This window comes from Oncorhynchus gorbuscha, linkage group LG23, assembly GCF_021184085.1.
Source record: "Oncorhynchus gorbuscha isolate QuinsamMale2020 ecotype Even-year linkage group LG23, OgorEven_v1.0, whole genome shotgun sequence".
Lineage (NCBI taxonomy): Eukaryota > Metazoa > Chordata > Actinopteri > Salmoniformes > Salmonidae > Oncorhynchus > Oncorhynchus gorbuscha.
Window position 1 is genome coordinate 14,868,104 of NC_060195.1, and position 16,292 is coordinate 14,884,395.

At 46.4% G+C, this 16,292-nt stretch overlaps 1 protein-coding gene across 1 annotated transcript in view; it reads right to left on the minus strand.

The window, feature by feature from the left end:
* LOC124011045 (clathrin interactor 1-like) overlaps positions 1-8,850 on the minus strand; it is a 29,080-nt gene extending 20,230 nt beyond the window's left edge. Inside the window, exons 1-4 of the mRNA XM_046324017.1 lie at positions 8,678-8,850; positions 1,984-2,088; positions 1,427-1,523; positions 434-542 (exon numbers count right to left, since the gene is read on the minus strand). Of these exons, the coding sequence (XP_046179973.1) occupies positions 434-542; positions 1,427-1,523; positions 1,984-2,088; positions 8,678-8,718 (352 nt within the window). The 5' untranslated portion in view covers positions 8,719-8,850. The remainder of the gene's footprint in view (positions 1-433; positions 543-1,426; positions 1,524-1,983; positions 2,089-8,677) is intronic.
* Between the last annotated feature and the right edge of the window lie 7,442 nt (positions 8,851-16,292).

Below are 16,292 nucleotides of genomic sequence, written 5' to 3' on the forward strand. Positions count from 1 at the left end.
GTCAGGTGGGACATGTTTCGAGAAGACAAAATGTAGAAGAAGTGTCCACAGTACTGTGTGAATAAAACAAATACAAACTTGTAAAACAGGTTATCAGTCTGGGTTCACAAGGCTAAATGGTGGTAAGGGGAGAGATTTACCTTTCACTTTGTCTGCTATAGGGCAGAGCAGTGTGTGGTGGAGCTGGTTGTGGTTTAAGCGGTTCTTAGTGCACCAGCTCTTCCTGAATGCTATAACACCGTCTCAACACTGGCCCTTTTGTCTGGTTCTAAACTAACATTTCATTACAAACTCGCACACTGGTGTACTGAGGTGTACTGAGGACAGGCAACAAGCCTTAACATTTAACACAGATTCTACACTACAGTCAAGAGAGAGAGAGAGACAGAGTAGGGATTCTGTTTCTATAGTGTAAGCCAGAGAGATTACTTGCCTACGAAGTGGTAGCTCTCTAGAGATCGTAGGTCGTAGATGTGTTCTCTGGCGCTGGTGACAACTCTCTCTGAACCGTTCCTGATGAGGTGGGACAACAACAGCAGAGACTGGGGGAGAAGAGATGGAAAACTACTGTTAGACCTGCTTATGATGGCCCCTCTGTCATAGTCTCTCTCAATCGTTTCTGATGATCTGGGGCAACAACAGAGACTGGGAGAGCAGACCTCAGCCCTCGTGGTCTGGAGTTGAATATCCATGGGTTATGTCTTGGTTGTAAAAAGAAAGGGAGTCACACTATGCTGCCAACCTAACCAAGGTTTACCCATTACAATGTTGGTGACAAAACATTAGGAACACCTGCTCTTTTCATGAAAGACCAACCAGGTGAAAGCTATCACCCCTTATTGATGTCACTTGTTAAATCCACTTCAATCTGTGCAGATGAAGGGGAGGAGCCAGGTTACAGATGAAGGGGAGGAGCCAGGTTACAGATGAAGGGGAGGAGCCAGGTTACAGAAGGATGTTTAAGCTTTGGGACATGGGTTGTGTGTGTGCCATTCAGAGGGTGAATGGGCAAGAAGAAAAGATTGAAGAGCCTTTGAACGGAGTTTGGTATTAGGTACCGGGTGCACCGCTTTGAGTGTATCAAGAACTGCAACGCTGATACATACAGTTTCCTGTGATTGGTCAACCAGCTAAAGGACATCCAGCCAACTTGACAACTGTGGGTAGCATTGGAGTCAACTATGTAGAGTCAACATGCATCAACAAATTGAGGCTGTTCTGAGGGCAAAAGGGGGCAGTGCAACTCAATATTAGGAAGGTGTTCCTAAAGTTGTCCACTAAGTGTATATACAGGGAGTGACTTACTTTGTCTTTCTACCATTTATTCAGCAGCTCTACAAACATTTTGGGGTGTGGGTCAGCTCATGCTTTTTACCAGACAATGACAGGTTGTCATGCTTGTGACAGGTTATAGCTGCTCTCTGACCTTGTAGACCCTTCTCCAGTTCTTCTTGTTGTCCCGGAGCATCCTGTTCCAAAGCATGTTTATCACCTCAGGAAACTGCTCATACATAAACGTACATCTGAGAGAGAGAGAGAAAGAAAGAGAAAGAGAGAGAGAGAGAAAGAGAAGAGAAAGAGAAGAGAGAGAAAGAGAGAGAAAGAGAAAGAGAGAGAAGAAGAGAAGAGAGAGAAAGAGAGAGAAGAAGAAAGAGAGAGAAAGAGAGAGAAAGAGAGAGAAAGAGAGAGAAAGAGAGAGAAAGAGAGAGAAAGAGAGAGAAAGAGAGAGAGAAAGAGAGAGAAAGAGAGAGAGAGAGAGAAAGAGAGAGAAAAGAGAGAGAAAGAGAGAGAAAGAGAGAGAAAGAGAGAGAAAGAGAGAGAAAGAGAGAGAGAGAGAGAGAAAGAGAGAGAAAGAAAAGAGACACACACACGGAGCAAGAGGTGTACAGTAGTCAACATGATTCAATCCAAGTAGAAAGTTTCAGATACTGTATAAAAGTTGTTGCAATCTAACTTGTGTGTGTGTGTGAACAGCACCCCTACCTGGATATCTCTGCCATCTGCTGTCCTGAAGGTCCCCAGGGGTCATCGTTGGTGGCCTCCCTCACCTTAGTCTCCACCTCCGAGTAGTTCATCACCACATTGGTTCTACAGGGGTAGGTAAAGGTAAGAGATATTATGACTTATGAAAATAATGATGTCAAACAGGAGACAAAGGAGGGTTTGCACTCAAGAGTTTATTTTTTAATTTTTTAAATACATTGTGTCTGAACAGAAAAGGTGCCCCAGACCGAGGCCTCTCCCCAGACCGAGGCCTCCCCCCAGACCGAGGCCTCTCCCCAGACCGAGCCCCCCCCAGACCTAGCTTTGGACAGCCTATTTATGGTAACGGTCAAGACACACAGCCTCTATTTACATTAAACTGTTCATTCCTCCTGTTTCTCAAGGAACACAGAGTCAAATAACCCTCATGATATAACGTGGTCCTGTGTGGCTCAGTTGGTAGAGAATGACGCGTGCTACTCCAAGGATAGTGGGTTCGATTCCCGCTGGGGCCACCCATACGTTGATGGGTAAAGCACTCTTCTAAATGACATATTATATTAAATTGTTATTAAATTATTATAACATAACCAGTCAAAGGTCAACACAACGCTGACATGGGACAGAAATACTCTGTGTGTGTGTGTTGTGTGTACACTATGAAAATCGTCACACAGTCAGGGAAAACCTGTTTGGCAGAGTAGAAGGAGAAGAGTAGAAGGGGCAGAATAGAGGGGACAGAAGAGCAGAGTAGAGAGCAGAGTAGAGGGGACAGAAGAGAGAGTAGAGGGGACAGAAGAGAGAGTAGAGTAGAGAGCAGAGTAGAGAGCAGAGCAGAGGGGACAGAAGAGAGAGTAGAGGGGACAGAAGAGAGAGCAGAGTAGAGGGGACAGAAGAGAGTAGAGTAGAGAGCAGAGTAGAGGGGACAGAAGAGATAGAGGGGACAGAAGAGAAAGTAGAGTAGAGAGCACAGAAGAGTCAGTAGGTAAGAGAAGAGTAGGGGGGACAGAAGAGAGAGTAGGGGGACAGAAGAGAGAGTAGAGGGGACAGAAGAGAGAGTAGAGGGGACAGAAGAGAGAGTAGAGTAGAGAGCAGAGTAGAGGGGACAGAAGAGTTTGGGGACAGAAGAGAGAGTAGAGAGCAGAGTAGAGGGGACAGAAGAGAGATTAGAGAGCAGAGCAGAGGGGACAGAAGAGAGAGTAGAGGGGACAGAAGAGAGAGTAGAGGGGACAGAAGAGAGAGTAGAGGGGACAGAAGAGAGAGCAGAGTAGAGGGGACAGAAGAGAGTAGAGTAGAGAGCAGAGTAGAGGGGACAGAAGAGAGAGTAGAGGGGACAGAAGAGAGAGTAGAGGGGACAGAAGAGAGAGTAGAGGGGACAGAAGAGAGAGTAGAGGGGACAGAAGAGAGAGTAGAGGGGACAGAAGAGAGAGTAGAGTAGAGAGCAGAGTAGAGGGGACAGAAGAGAGTAGAGGGGACAGAAGAGAGAGTAGAGGGGACAGAAGAGAGAGCAGAGTAGAGAGCAGAGTAGAGGGGACAGAAGAGAGAGTAGAGGGGACAGAAGAGAGAGCAGAGTAGAAAGCAGAATAGAGAGCAGAGTAGAGCAGAGGGGACAGAAGAGAAGAGTAGAGAGCAGAGTAGAGCAGAGGGGACAGAAGAGAGAGCAGAGGGGACAGAAGAGAGAGCAGAGTAGAGAGCAGAGTAGAGGGGACAGAAGAGAGAGTAGAGGGGACAGAAGAGAGAGTAGAGTAGAGAGCAGAGTAGAGGGGACAGAAGAGAGAGTAGAGGGGACAGAAGAGAGAGTAGAGGGGACAGAAGAGAGAGTAGAGGGGACAGAAGAGAGAGTAGAGGGGACAGAAGAGAGAGTAGAGTAGAGAGCAGAGTAGAGGGGACAGAAGAGAGAGTAGAGGGGACAGAAGAGAGAGTAGAGAGCAGAGTAGAGGGGACAGAAGAGAGAGCAGAGTAGAGAGCAGAGTAGAGGGGACAGAAGAGAGAGTAGAGGGGACAGAAGAGAGAGCAGAGTAGAAAGCAGAATAGAGAGCAGAGTAGAGCAGAGGGGACAGAAGAGAGAGCAGAGGGGACAGAAGAGAAGAGTAGAGAGCAGAGTAGAGCAGAGGGGACAGAAGAGAGAGCAGAGGGGACAGAAGAGAGAGCAGAGTAGAGAGCAGAGTAGAGGGGACAGAAGAGAGAGCAGAATAGAGGGGACAGAAGAGAGAGTGGAGGGGACAGAAGAGAGAGCAGAATAGAGGGGACAGAAGAGAGAGTGGAGGGGACAGAAGAGAGAGCAGAGTGGAGAGCAGAGTAGAGGGGACAGAAGAGAGATCAGAGTAGAGAGCAGAATAGAGGGGACAGAAGAGAGAGCAGAATAGAGGGGACAGAAGAGAGAGTGGAGGGGACAGAAGAGAGAGTGGAGGGGACAGAAGAGAGAGCAGAATAGAGGGGACAGAAGAGAGAGCAGAATAGAGGGGACAGAAGAGAGAGCAGAATAGAGGGGACAGAAGAGAGAGTGGAGGGGACAGAAGAGAGAGCAGAGTAGAGGGGACAGAAGAGAGCAATGAAGGTTAAGTGCTTGGCTGAAGGTAGGCTCAGGGATTCACACTACCGACCTTTCGCTTACTGGCTCAACGCTCTTAACCAGACAGACAGGCAGACCAAGACAGAGACACAGAGAAAACGTAGGTGGAGTGAGTGGTGGGTGTGGTCGTGATGAAGGTGAATGAAGGGTGTGTCGCCTCAAGCAGCGTCGTATCAATGTCTCTGCTATACCTATGGTCCATAGAGGCTGACAATAGTGTATACTATACAGTTCTACTGGTTCTCCAGGCTTCTATGTAAATGTGTAAATAAACACAAGCTGCAACAGGCAGAATCAGTTATTACCCACCACCACACCCGCCACAATACCCTCCTCCTTGCGCAAGAAACTTAACAAGGTCAAGCAGGTTTAGTGACCTGAAAAACTCCACTAAGCATGAGCGTTACCAATCAAGGACAGCTGCAGCAACGGAACGCAGTTCATTTTGTAGCCTAACTATGAAAGCAAACCACAGAGAAATAGGCCTAGATCGAGCACCGATATTCAACACAGGCTGAGGCCTAGCATAGGCTACAATAGGCCTACAGTTACCCAGAACAAAGATTATCCACAGTATAGAGGTCAACCGATTAAAATCAGAATGGCCGATTAATTAGGGCCGATTTCAAGTTTTTTTTGGACCCAGATTATTATTTTTTTTTACACCTTTATTTAACGAGGCAAGAACAGTTAAGAACACTGCCTAGGAACGGTGGGTTAACTGCCTCATTCAGGGGCAGAAAGACAGATTTTCACCTTGTCAGCTCGGGGGATTCAATCTTGCAACCTTACAGTTAACTAGTCCAACGCAATAACAACCTTCCTCTCATTGCACTCCACAAGGAGACTGCCTGTTACACGAATGCAGTAAGCCAAGGTAAGTTGCTAGCTAGCCTTAAACTTATCATAGTCACTAGTTAACGACACATGGTTGATGGTATTACTAGATATTATCTAGCGTGTTCTGAGTTGCATATAATCTGACTGAGCATACAAGCATACAAGCATCTAAGTATCTGACTGAGCGGTGGTAGGCAGAAGCAGGCGCGTAAACATTCATTCAAACAGCACTTTCGGGCGTTTTGCCAGCAGCTCTCCGTTGTGCGTCAAGCATTGCGCTGTTTATGACTTCAAACCTATCAACTCCCGAGATGAGGCTGGTGTGACCGAAGTGAAATGGCTGGCTAGTTAGCGCGCGCTAATAGCGTTTCAAACTTCACTCGCTCTGAGCCTTGGAGTGGTTGTTTCCCTTGCTCTGCATGGGTAACCCTGCTTCCATGTGGTGGCTGTTGTCCTTGTGTCGCTGGTTCGAGCCCAGGGAGGAGCGAGGAGAGGGACGGAAGCTATACTGTTACACTGGCAATACTAAAGTGCCTATAAGAACTTCCAATAGTCAAAGGTTAATGAAATACAAATGGTATAGAGGGAAATAGTCCTATAATAACTACAATCTAAAACTTTACCTGGGAATATTGAAGACTCATGTTAAAAGGAACCACCAGCTTTCATTGGTTCTCATGTTCTGAGCAAGGAACTGAAATGTTAGCTTTCTTACATAGCACATATTGCACTTTTACGTTTTTTAAATTACTTTAAATTTTTTAAAATTATTATTATTTTTGATATTTTTTTTTTATTAAATCGGCCGATTAATCGGTATCGGCTTTTTGCCACCCATTACAGCGCAAAGCCCAATCCTCTTCCTGCTTGGTCTTTCTCTTCCTGACCCTCTCGCTGTACCTCTGCCCCCCTCTCTCTCTCTCTGAAGAGGTCACCCAGTAGGGGAGACTAGCAGAGCGGACTTGACTTTTAGCAGGAATGCATTCTTGGACAGGAACTGTGTGCTCCTGCTGTTGCCACAGCTTGCCAAACCAACCGTTAAAGCTTTGAAGTGGAGATTGCGCAATCCCACTACTTCCCATAGCTCTACAGTAGGCCTGTGTGTGTGCGTGTGTGTTGCATGGCCTCTCAGGTCATTACTCAGCAGGGACTAGGACCGTAAATTATACAAGAGGAGGACAAAAGATGACAATAAGCCGGTTAAACCAGGTGTGGCTCTCACTCAGAGGTGGAAACATTCAGCCATTCATGCAATACTTTAGTTTCAATCTCTGCTGACAGCCACCATACAGGTTTAGGCTAATGTTTAGGCTAGTGTAGGGTGTACTATCCATGGTAGTGTAGGGTGTGTCCCAAATGCGACCAGTATTTAAACTTGCACATCCTCACCTGCACATAAATCACTCCAGGGTAAAATGTCTAAATTGTAATTACTTTGCCACTATTGGCCTATTTATTGCCTTACCTCCTTACTACATTTGCACACACTGTATCCAGATGTTTCTATTGCATTATTGACTGTACGTTTGTTTATCCCATATCCTCTGTTTGTGTCACACTGCTTTGCTTTATCTTGGCCGGGTGGCAGTTGTAAATGAGAACTTGTTCTCAACTAGCCTACCTGGTTCAATAAAGGTGAATTAAAATAAATAATGAACTTTATTTTGAATCCAGATACTCTGGCTAATAGGGCAGTGACAGCAATGTCTTCACAGCGCAACTGTATGCGGCGTGACATTGCCTCTTAATTGTGCAATCTATTGTTGCATTCAGCAAGTCATTGTTTATCACAGAGTCATACATTACAACACTGTCTTGTACTGTATCAACAGTCACTGTGGTTGATCATGGTCTGGGCTCCACCTTTCTACTTCTGCATGCAAGGTACCTCCATTTTGCAAATGCAAAAGGCCCATATGGCCACCAGACATACACCACAGTCAAATATATTGTACTTGTTTTGATAATTTAGCCTATAGTATACTTAAGCAATGAGGCCCGAGGAGGTGTGGTATATGGTCAATATGCCACGACTATGGTCTGAATTAAGCGCTACGCAACACAGAGTGCCTGGATACAGCCCTTAACCGTGGTATATTGGCCTTATATCATAAACCCTCACGGTGCATTATTGCTATTATAAAACTGGTTGCCAACGTAATTACAGCAGTAAAAATAAATGTTTCGCTATACCCGTGGCATACCACAGCTGTAAGCCAAATCAGCATCCAGGGATCCAACCACCCAGTTTACATTCACATTTAAGTCATTTAGCAGACGCTCTTATCCAGTTTAGAATAAGTATGCAGGTAGCTAGGCAGAAGATGAGAGTTATCCAGTTTAGAATAAGTATGCAGGTAGCTAGGCAGAAGATGAGAGTTATCCAGGTGTTCTAGGTTTACTTGGATCATCCTATACTCTAAAAAACAGCAACAAAAACGAATACATTATAGTCAAGTCAACTGAGCTGTGGCAGCTTTGATAGACCTGTGACATGAAAAAAAAGCTAAATGTTCTGGTTGTTATGCTAGATACTTTCACACCCGGAAGTTGGATTGTCAGAATATATCGAGGTTAGCATTCAAGGCCTTTGCCACAACTAACAGTAGCTACAATTACAAACAAATGTACCCTCACGTAAGTATACGTGTGTGTTTTGATCTGGCTAACTACCTAGTTCAGTTAGTTAGCTAACCCCCCAAAAAATAACTGACAAGTGGCTGTCAAGCTGAGAAGAAAAAAGACCCAAGACAACGTTAAATATTGGCCAATGGGACTCTGAAAATATGAGGTCAAATCATGACGTCAGATCATGGCGTCAGTGATCTTCAGGTCGAAAAGTCGGAGCTCTAGAAAGAGGCCCGAGATTAATTGAGTTCCCGTTAATCGATTTTCCCAATCGGAGCTCGTTTTTCCCTGTTCCCATTTGTTTTGAACACACAAAAGACGGAGATAATACGAATTCCCATTTGTTTTTAACCCAGCATAATTTACTCTAGGTAATTAGCTAACGTTAGCCATCTCAACTTTCTACGGCAGTAAACGCGGCTAGAAAGTTGAGTTATCAATCGCTCGTCGGATAGTTCAAGACGAGATTAAAATGGGAATATAGTCGAATGGCAAAAAAGTTGAATTTGTCCCGTGTTTGATTGGCACAACTTTCTATTGAAGCTAACTGGCTAACTAGCTTCCTGCTGCTACGTGACGTCAAAGTGTTGGGTACGTGTCTCTTTCAAATAGGTACACTCAAGAGTTTGGCTCGGATAGAGTGAGAATACTTACGCTTTATCAACCAATTCCCGGACTTTCCACATGTTCATCATCTTGGCTCTCTACAGCGGGGCTGTCCGCCTCAGTAACCGTATTCCAAGCTCTCAAAACCCGACAGAGCGGAGCGAGCGGAGCGCTGTCACCGAAATCAAACCTTGAACCAAAGACAGTGTACAGTATTTCTTCATCTGTGGGTTTTATATGGCGGTTGGCAACCATTTTAAAGCTGCATTACCGCCACCAACTGGACTGGAGTGTGGACCAGAGACAGTGAGCTTCTAATAATCCTACCCGATATTCTCGTCTCCCCAACGAAACGAAATACATAAATACTACCTCCCCTGAAGACGTTCCCAGCAGTTCACAGACTCTTCATTACTCTTCAAATCTAATAACAATCGCCCCCTTTCTCTTACATATTTCTGGCACTGAAATAGAACATGTTTCACTGTCTTCATCTCCTCTTGACAGTCACACACACACACACACACACACACACACACACACACACACACACACACACACACACACACACACACACACACACACACACACACACACACACACACACACACACACACACACACACACACACACACACACACACACACACACACACACACACGGATGTTTCCCCACCAATTTCAATGTACTATTGAGCCTTGTGTGTTCCAGTCTCAGCTTTGAAAATACACGTTCCTCCATTATCTCTCGGCCTGAGGACCTCCCTTTTCCTGGGTTTTATCCGTGTATCTTCCCTTTCCCTCCTTGTTCCACAACTCTTGCCATTTGTTTTTAACCACTGTTCTTATTAAAACCCCTTGGCTTCTGCTTTACTGATTTTACGGATGTTTGAGAGGCTGCTTGGTGATAACATCCACCTCCTCATTCCACTCTACTCCCATATGAGCTGGTACACAGAGGAACAGCACAAATACCTCCATCTGTTTCACCCTATACAATCACTGCAGAACCTCATACAATACATCCTGTCGGCTCTGATACACACATTATTTTAAGCTCATCAGTGCTGCACAGGAGTCGGAGCAGATGACTACTCTGTCTGGCCTCACCTCCACCCACTCTGCAGCCAATAGTATGGCCAACAACTCCATTGCGTAAACAGATACATTTACGGTTGCTATTTTTGTCCCTGACAAATTAAACTCAGGAACACCATTTGTAGCCTAAATTAGTCCCAAAATCATTTTAAATGACAGAAAGTGACCAGATAATTGCCATAATTGATACATTCCATAACTTCAGCAGACACTGCATAATCAGAATTACCTCACCCTGTTCTGGAGAGACAGGGGACGATAGTACAGAGATGGTTTAATCCTAACCCAACCCTGGCCTCAACCACAACCCTAACCCTAGCTTCATGTCCACCTCCAGGTTCAACCCAACCCTGGCCTCAACCACAACCCTAACCCTAGCTTCATGTCCACCTCCGGATTCAACCCAACCCTGGCCTCAACCACAACCCTAACCCTAGCTTCATGTCCACCTCCGGGTTCAACCCAACCCTGGCCTCAACCACAACCCTAACCCTAGCTTCATGTCCACCTCCGGGTTCAACCCAACCCTGGCCTCAACCACAACCCTAACCCTAGCTTCATGTCCACCTCCGGGTTCAACCCAACCCTGGCCTCAACCACAACCCTAACCCTAGCTTCATGTCCACCTCCGGGTTCAACCCAACCCTGGCCTCAACCACAACCCTAACCCTAGCTTCATGTCCACCTCCGGGTTCAACCCAACCCTGGCATCAACCACAACCCTAACCCTAGCTTCATGTCCACCTCCGGGTTCAACCCAACCCTGGCCTCAACCACAACCCTAACCCTAGCTTCATGTCCACCTCCGGGTTCAACCCAACCCTGGCATCAACCACAACCCTAACCCTAGCTTCATGTCCACCTCCGGGTTCAACCCAACCCTGGCCTCAACCACAACCCTAACCATAGCTTCATGTCCACCTCCCGATTCAACCCAACCCTGGCCTCAACCACAACCCTAACCCTAGCTTCATGTCCACCTCCGGGTTCAACCCAACCCTGGCCTCAACCACAACCCTAACCCTAGCTTCATGTCCACCTCCGGGTTCAACCCAACCCTGGCCTCAACCACAACCCTAACCCTAGCTTCATGTCCACCTCCGGGTTCAACCCAACCCTGGCATCAACCACAACCCTAACCCTAGCTTCATGTCCACCTCCGGGTTCAACCCAACCCTGGCATCAACCACAACCCTAACCCTAGCTTCATGTCCACCTCCGGGTTCAACCCAACCCTGGCCTCAACCACAACCCTAACCCTAGCTTCATGTCCACCTCCGGGTTCAACCCAACCCTGGCCTCAACCACAACCCTAACCCTAGCTTCATGTCCACCTCCGGATTCAACCCAACCCTGGCCTCAACCACAACCCTAACCCTAGCTTCATGTCCACCTCCGGGTTCAACCCAACCCTGGCCTCAACCACAACCCTAACCCTAGCTTCATGTCCACCTCCGGGTTCAACCCAACCCTGGCCTCAACCACAACCCTAACCCTAGCTTCATGTCCACCTCCGGATTCAACCCAACCCTGGCCTCAACCACAACCCTAACCCTAGCTTCATGTCCACCTCCGGATTCAACCCAACCCTGGCATCAACCACAACCCTAACCCTAGCTTCATGTCCACCTCCGGGTTCAACCCAACCCTGGCCTCAACCACAACCCTAACCCTAGCTTCATGTCCACCTCCGGGTTCAACCCAACCCTGGCCTCAATCACAACCCTAACCCTAGCTTCATGTCCACCTCCGGGTTCAACCCAAACCTGGCTTGAAGGAAAGTTGAAAATATGTAATTTATAGGATTGGTTCAGATTTGGTAATGTAGGCCAGCAGTAGAATTCTAGGAATGCACATTTACAGTACCAGTCAAAAGTTTGGACACACCTACTTATTCCATGGTTTTTCTTTATTTTTTACTATCTAATACATTGTAGTATAGTAGTGAAGACATAAAAACCATGAAATAACATATGGAATCATGTAGTAACCAAAAAAGTGTTAAGACAAATCCAAATATATTTTGCATTTGAGATTCTTCAAAGTTGCCACCCTTTGCCTTGATGACAGCTTTGCACACTCTTGGTATTCTCACAACCAGTTTCACGAGGTAGAAAGGGAGATGTCATGTGTATTTACCTGGAGTGTCATGTGTATGTACCTGGAGTGTCATGTGTATTTACCTGGAGTGTCATGTGTATGTACCTGGAGTGTCATGTGTATTTACGTGGAGTGTCATGTGTATGTACCTGGAGTGTCATGTGAATGTACCTGGAGTGTCATGTGAATGTACCTGGAGTGTCATGTGTATGTACCTGGAGTGTCATGTGTATGTACCTGGAGTGTCATGTGAATGTACCTGGAGTGTCATGTGAATGTACCTGGAGTGTCATGTGAATGTACCTGGAGTGTCATGTGAATATACTTGGAGTGTCATGTGTATGTACCTGGAGTGTCGTGTGAATGTACCTGGAGTGTCATGTGAATGTACCTGGAGTGTCATGTGAATGTACCTGGAGTGTCATGTGAATGTACCTGGAGTGTCATGTGAATGTACCTGGAGTGTCATGTGAATGTACCTGGAGTGTCATGTGAATATACCTGGAGTGTCATGTGTATGTACCTGGAGTGTCATGTGAATGTACCTGGAGTGTCATGTGAATGTACCTGGAGTGTCATGTGAATGTACCTGGAGTGTCATGTGAATGTACCTGGAGTGTCATGTGAATGTACCTGGAGTGTCATGTGAATGTACCTGGAGTGTCATGTGTATGTAGCTGGAGTGTAACCTGGAGTTTCAAGGAACTTGAAACTCTCGACCCGCTCCGCCTGTTCGACCCGCCTATTCCTGTAGTCCACAATCAGCTCCTTTGTCTTGCTCACATCGAGGGAGAGGTTGTTGTCCTGGCACCACACTGCCAGTTTTCTATCCTCCACCCTATAGGCTGCCTCATCGTTGTTGGTGATCAGGCCTACCACTGTTGTGTCGTCAGCAAACTTAATGATAGTGTTGGAGTCGTGTTTGGCCACACAGTCGTGGGTGAACAGGGAGTACAGGAGGGGACTAAGTACACACCCCTGAGGGGCCCCAGTGATGAAGATCAGTGTGGCAGATGTGTTGTTGCCTACCCTTAACACCTGGGGGAGGCCCGTCAGGAAGTCCAGGATCCAGTTGCAGTGGGAGGACGTGTAGTCCCGGGGCTCTTAGCTTAGTGATGAGCTTCATGGACATTATGGTGTTGAACGCTGAACTATAGTCAATGAACAGCATTCTCACATAGGTGTTCCATTTGTCCAGGTGGGAAAGGGCAGTGTGGAGTGCGATTGAGAATGCGGCACCTGTGTCTCTATTGGTGTGGTATGTGAATTGGAGTGGGTCTAGGGTATCCGGGAGGATGCTGTTGATGTGAGCCATGACCATCCTTTCAAAGCACTTCATGGCTACCGATGTGAGTGCTACGGGGCGGTAATCATTTAGGCAGGTTACCTTCGCTTCCTTGGGCACAGGGACTATGGTGGTCTGCTTGAAACATGTAGGTATTACAGACTCAGCAGGGAGAGGTTGAAAATGTCAGTGAAGACACTTGCCAGTTGGGCTGCGCATGAGTACACGTCCTGGTAATCCATCTGGCCCCGCGGCATTGCGAATTTTGACTTGTTTAAAGGTCTTGCTCACATCGGCTACTGATAGTGTTATCACACAGTCATCCAAAACAGCTGGTGCTCTCGTTCATGCTTCAGTGTTGCTTGCCTCGAAGCAAGCATAAAAGGCATTTAGCTCGTCTGGTAGGCTCGCGTCACTGGGCAGATCGCGTCTGGGTTTTCCTTTGTAGTCCGTAAGCCCTGCCACATCCGACGAGCGCCAGAACCGGTGTAGTAGGATTCAATCTTTCCTCGATGCGGATGTTGCCTGTAATCCATGGCTTCGGGTTGGGATATGTACGTACGTGGTCTTCTCCACTTTTAATGCTCTTATACTCAAATCTTGAAAAATGCCATAAGGTCTGAAATAGACACCAAAGTCTATTATCTAGGCTAAGTAAAACCATAAAAAAATATCTGCTCTGCTAACTAGATAACTAAAGTGTTGTCAGTCGATAGCTAAAACAGAGACAGGGGATGGAGGAAGTTATTGGATTGGACATTGGTCAATGATGGCACTAGTGAACGGTAGCTGACAGTGTCAGTTAGAGATGACATGCAGGAGCTTCCTGCAGGAAATGGTAGTCTTGCTGAGGTCTTCTCTGTTGCTAATTAGCATTTCACTTTTTTTTTAGTAAATTGAGGCCCACCTATAAAACTCACCTTGTCCCAGAGAGAATTACATGGCTATCAAAACATCACGCCAAGCTAAGCCTACACAAAACTCAGAACTTATATGAAGTAGTTTGAAAATCCCAGACGCAAATATGAATAAGGAAAGAATGATTGGAACCATTATTGGGTTTTACCGCTAGGTTTTATGGGTATTATGATGGGTCCACTGTGCCGGACTATACCAGCTACCCAACTTTTTAGGAGTTATCGTGAGCCTATTTGCAATGTCTTTACACATCAGGAAATGTAGAGGTATTTTCTTTATTACTATGATCAGCTTGTCAAAAATGTATGGATACGAACTTGAAACCACTGATCATGACAATGGGGTGAAACTCCTGGACAACAGTTGTGGTTGTCCATTCCATATTGTCCATTTTACTTTGACCAGTTCTGTTTTTAGGACATCATGTTAACTTGATATGCATTTTTGTTTGATTGGGCAAAAAAAAAAAAAAAAAAAATTGTTTGGGCGCCATTTAGGTTAGGCTATTTGATTGGAGAAGCTGCATGATGTAAAAAGTGTCTGTCTCAATACATTGTCATCCATTGTATCTCCAGCCTGTAAGCTACACAAAAGGCCACATACTCTTTCTACTATATCTTGATCTGTTTCACCTGTCCTTGTGCTTGTCTCCAGCCCTTTCTAGGTGTCGCCCATCTTCCCCATTATACCTTGTGTATTTATATCTGTTTTCTGTCCGTCAGTCTTGCTGCCAGTTTGTCTTGTTTATGTAAGCCTTCCAGCATTTTGACTCAGCTCCTGGTGTTCCCTAGTCTCTCTATATCTCGTCTTCCTGTTTTTTGACCTTTGCCTGTCCTGACCCTGTACCCGCCCGCCTGACCACTGCCTGACTTGACACTGACCCTGAGCCTGCCGTCCTGTACCTTGGCCCCACTACTCTGGATTACTGACCTCTGCCTGACCCTGAGCCTGCCGTCCTGTACCTTGGCCCCACTACTCTGGATTACCAACCTCTGCCTGACCCTGAGCCTGCCGTCCTGTACCTTGACCTCTACTCTGGATTATCGATCCCTGCCTGACCCTGAGCCTGCCCTCCTGTACCTTTGCTCCACCTCTGGTTTACCGACTTCTGCCTGACCCAGAGCCTGCCCTCCTGTACCTTTGCTCCACCTCTGGTTTACCGACTTCTGCCTGACCCTGAGCCTGCCGTCCTGTACCTTGGCCCCACTACTCTGGATTACCGATCCCTGCATGCCTTGACATGTCATTTGCCTGCCCCTGTGGTTACAATAAACATTGTTACTTTACACAGTCTGTACTTAGGTCTTACCTTGATTCCTGATACTGTATGTGCGACATGATTTATGTTAGATGCGTCTCCCCGACAGCACCCTGGACAGAAGCGCTAGGAATGGACAAGCAAAATATTTTGTGCCCCTGCCTGCTTATCACAGGGCGGCATCAGCGCTCACCTAAAAAAAACATATGCCACTGGTTGAGAGAAGTTGTCATTGTTTCTGGGCAGAATTCTGTGAGGTTTTATGTGTTGTTGTTGGAGGTGCGTCTTGGTCAGTTTAGCTAAGAAAAGGCCTAATGAGGGGGCTGGCTGTGCCTGTGTCAGGATGGTGTATTGGAGGCAAAGTCAAGTGCAGGAGAGCAGATACAATGAACAGGCACACTTTTATTCTAGTTCCAAAGACGAGAGCACTACAGGAAACAAACACACTCAAAAAACAGACCATAAAAGTAGAGCGGTAAACTAACACCACCTAACATGAAAACAATTACACACAAAACATGATGGGAAACAGAGGGTTAAATACAAGTAGCTTAATTAGGGAAATGTAAACCAGGTGTGTATGGAAACAAGACAAGACAAATGGATATGAAAGATGAAGCGGCGATGGCGAGAAAGCCGGTGACTTCGATCTCCGAACGTCGCCCGAACAAGGAGAGGAGCCTCAACCACAACCTTAACCCTAGCTTCATTCCACATCCTGGTTTAGCCCTGAGTGGCACAGTGGTCTAAGACACTGCATCTCAGTGCAAGAGGCATTACTGCTGTACCTGGTTTGAATACAGGCCGCATCACATCCGGCTGTGACTGGGAGTCCCATAGGGCGGCGCACAATTGGCCCAGCGTCATCTGGGTTTGGCTGGGGTAGGCCATCATTGTAAATAAGAATTTGTTCTTAACTGACTTGCCTAGTTAAATATATGTTTTTTAAAGCCACAACCCTAACCCTAGCTTCATTTCCACATCCTGGTTCAACCCTGGCCTCAA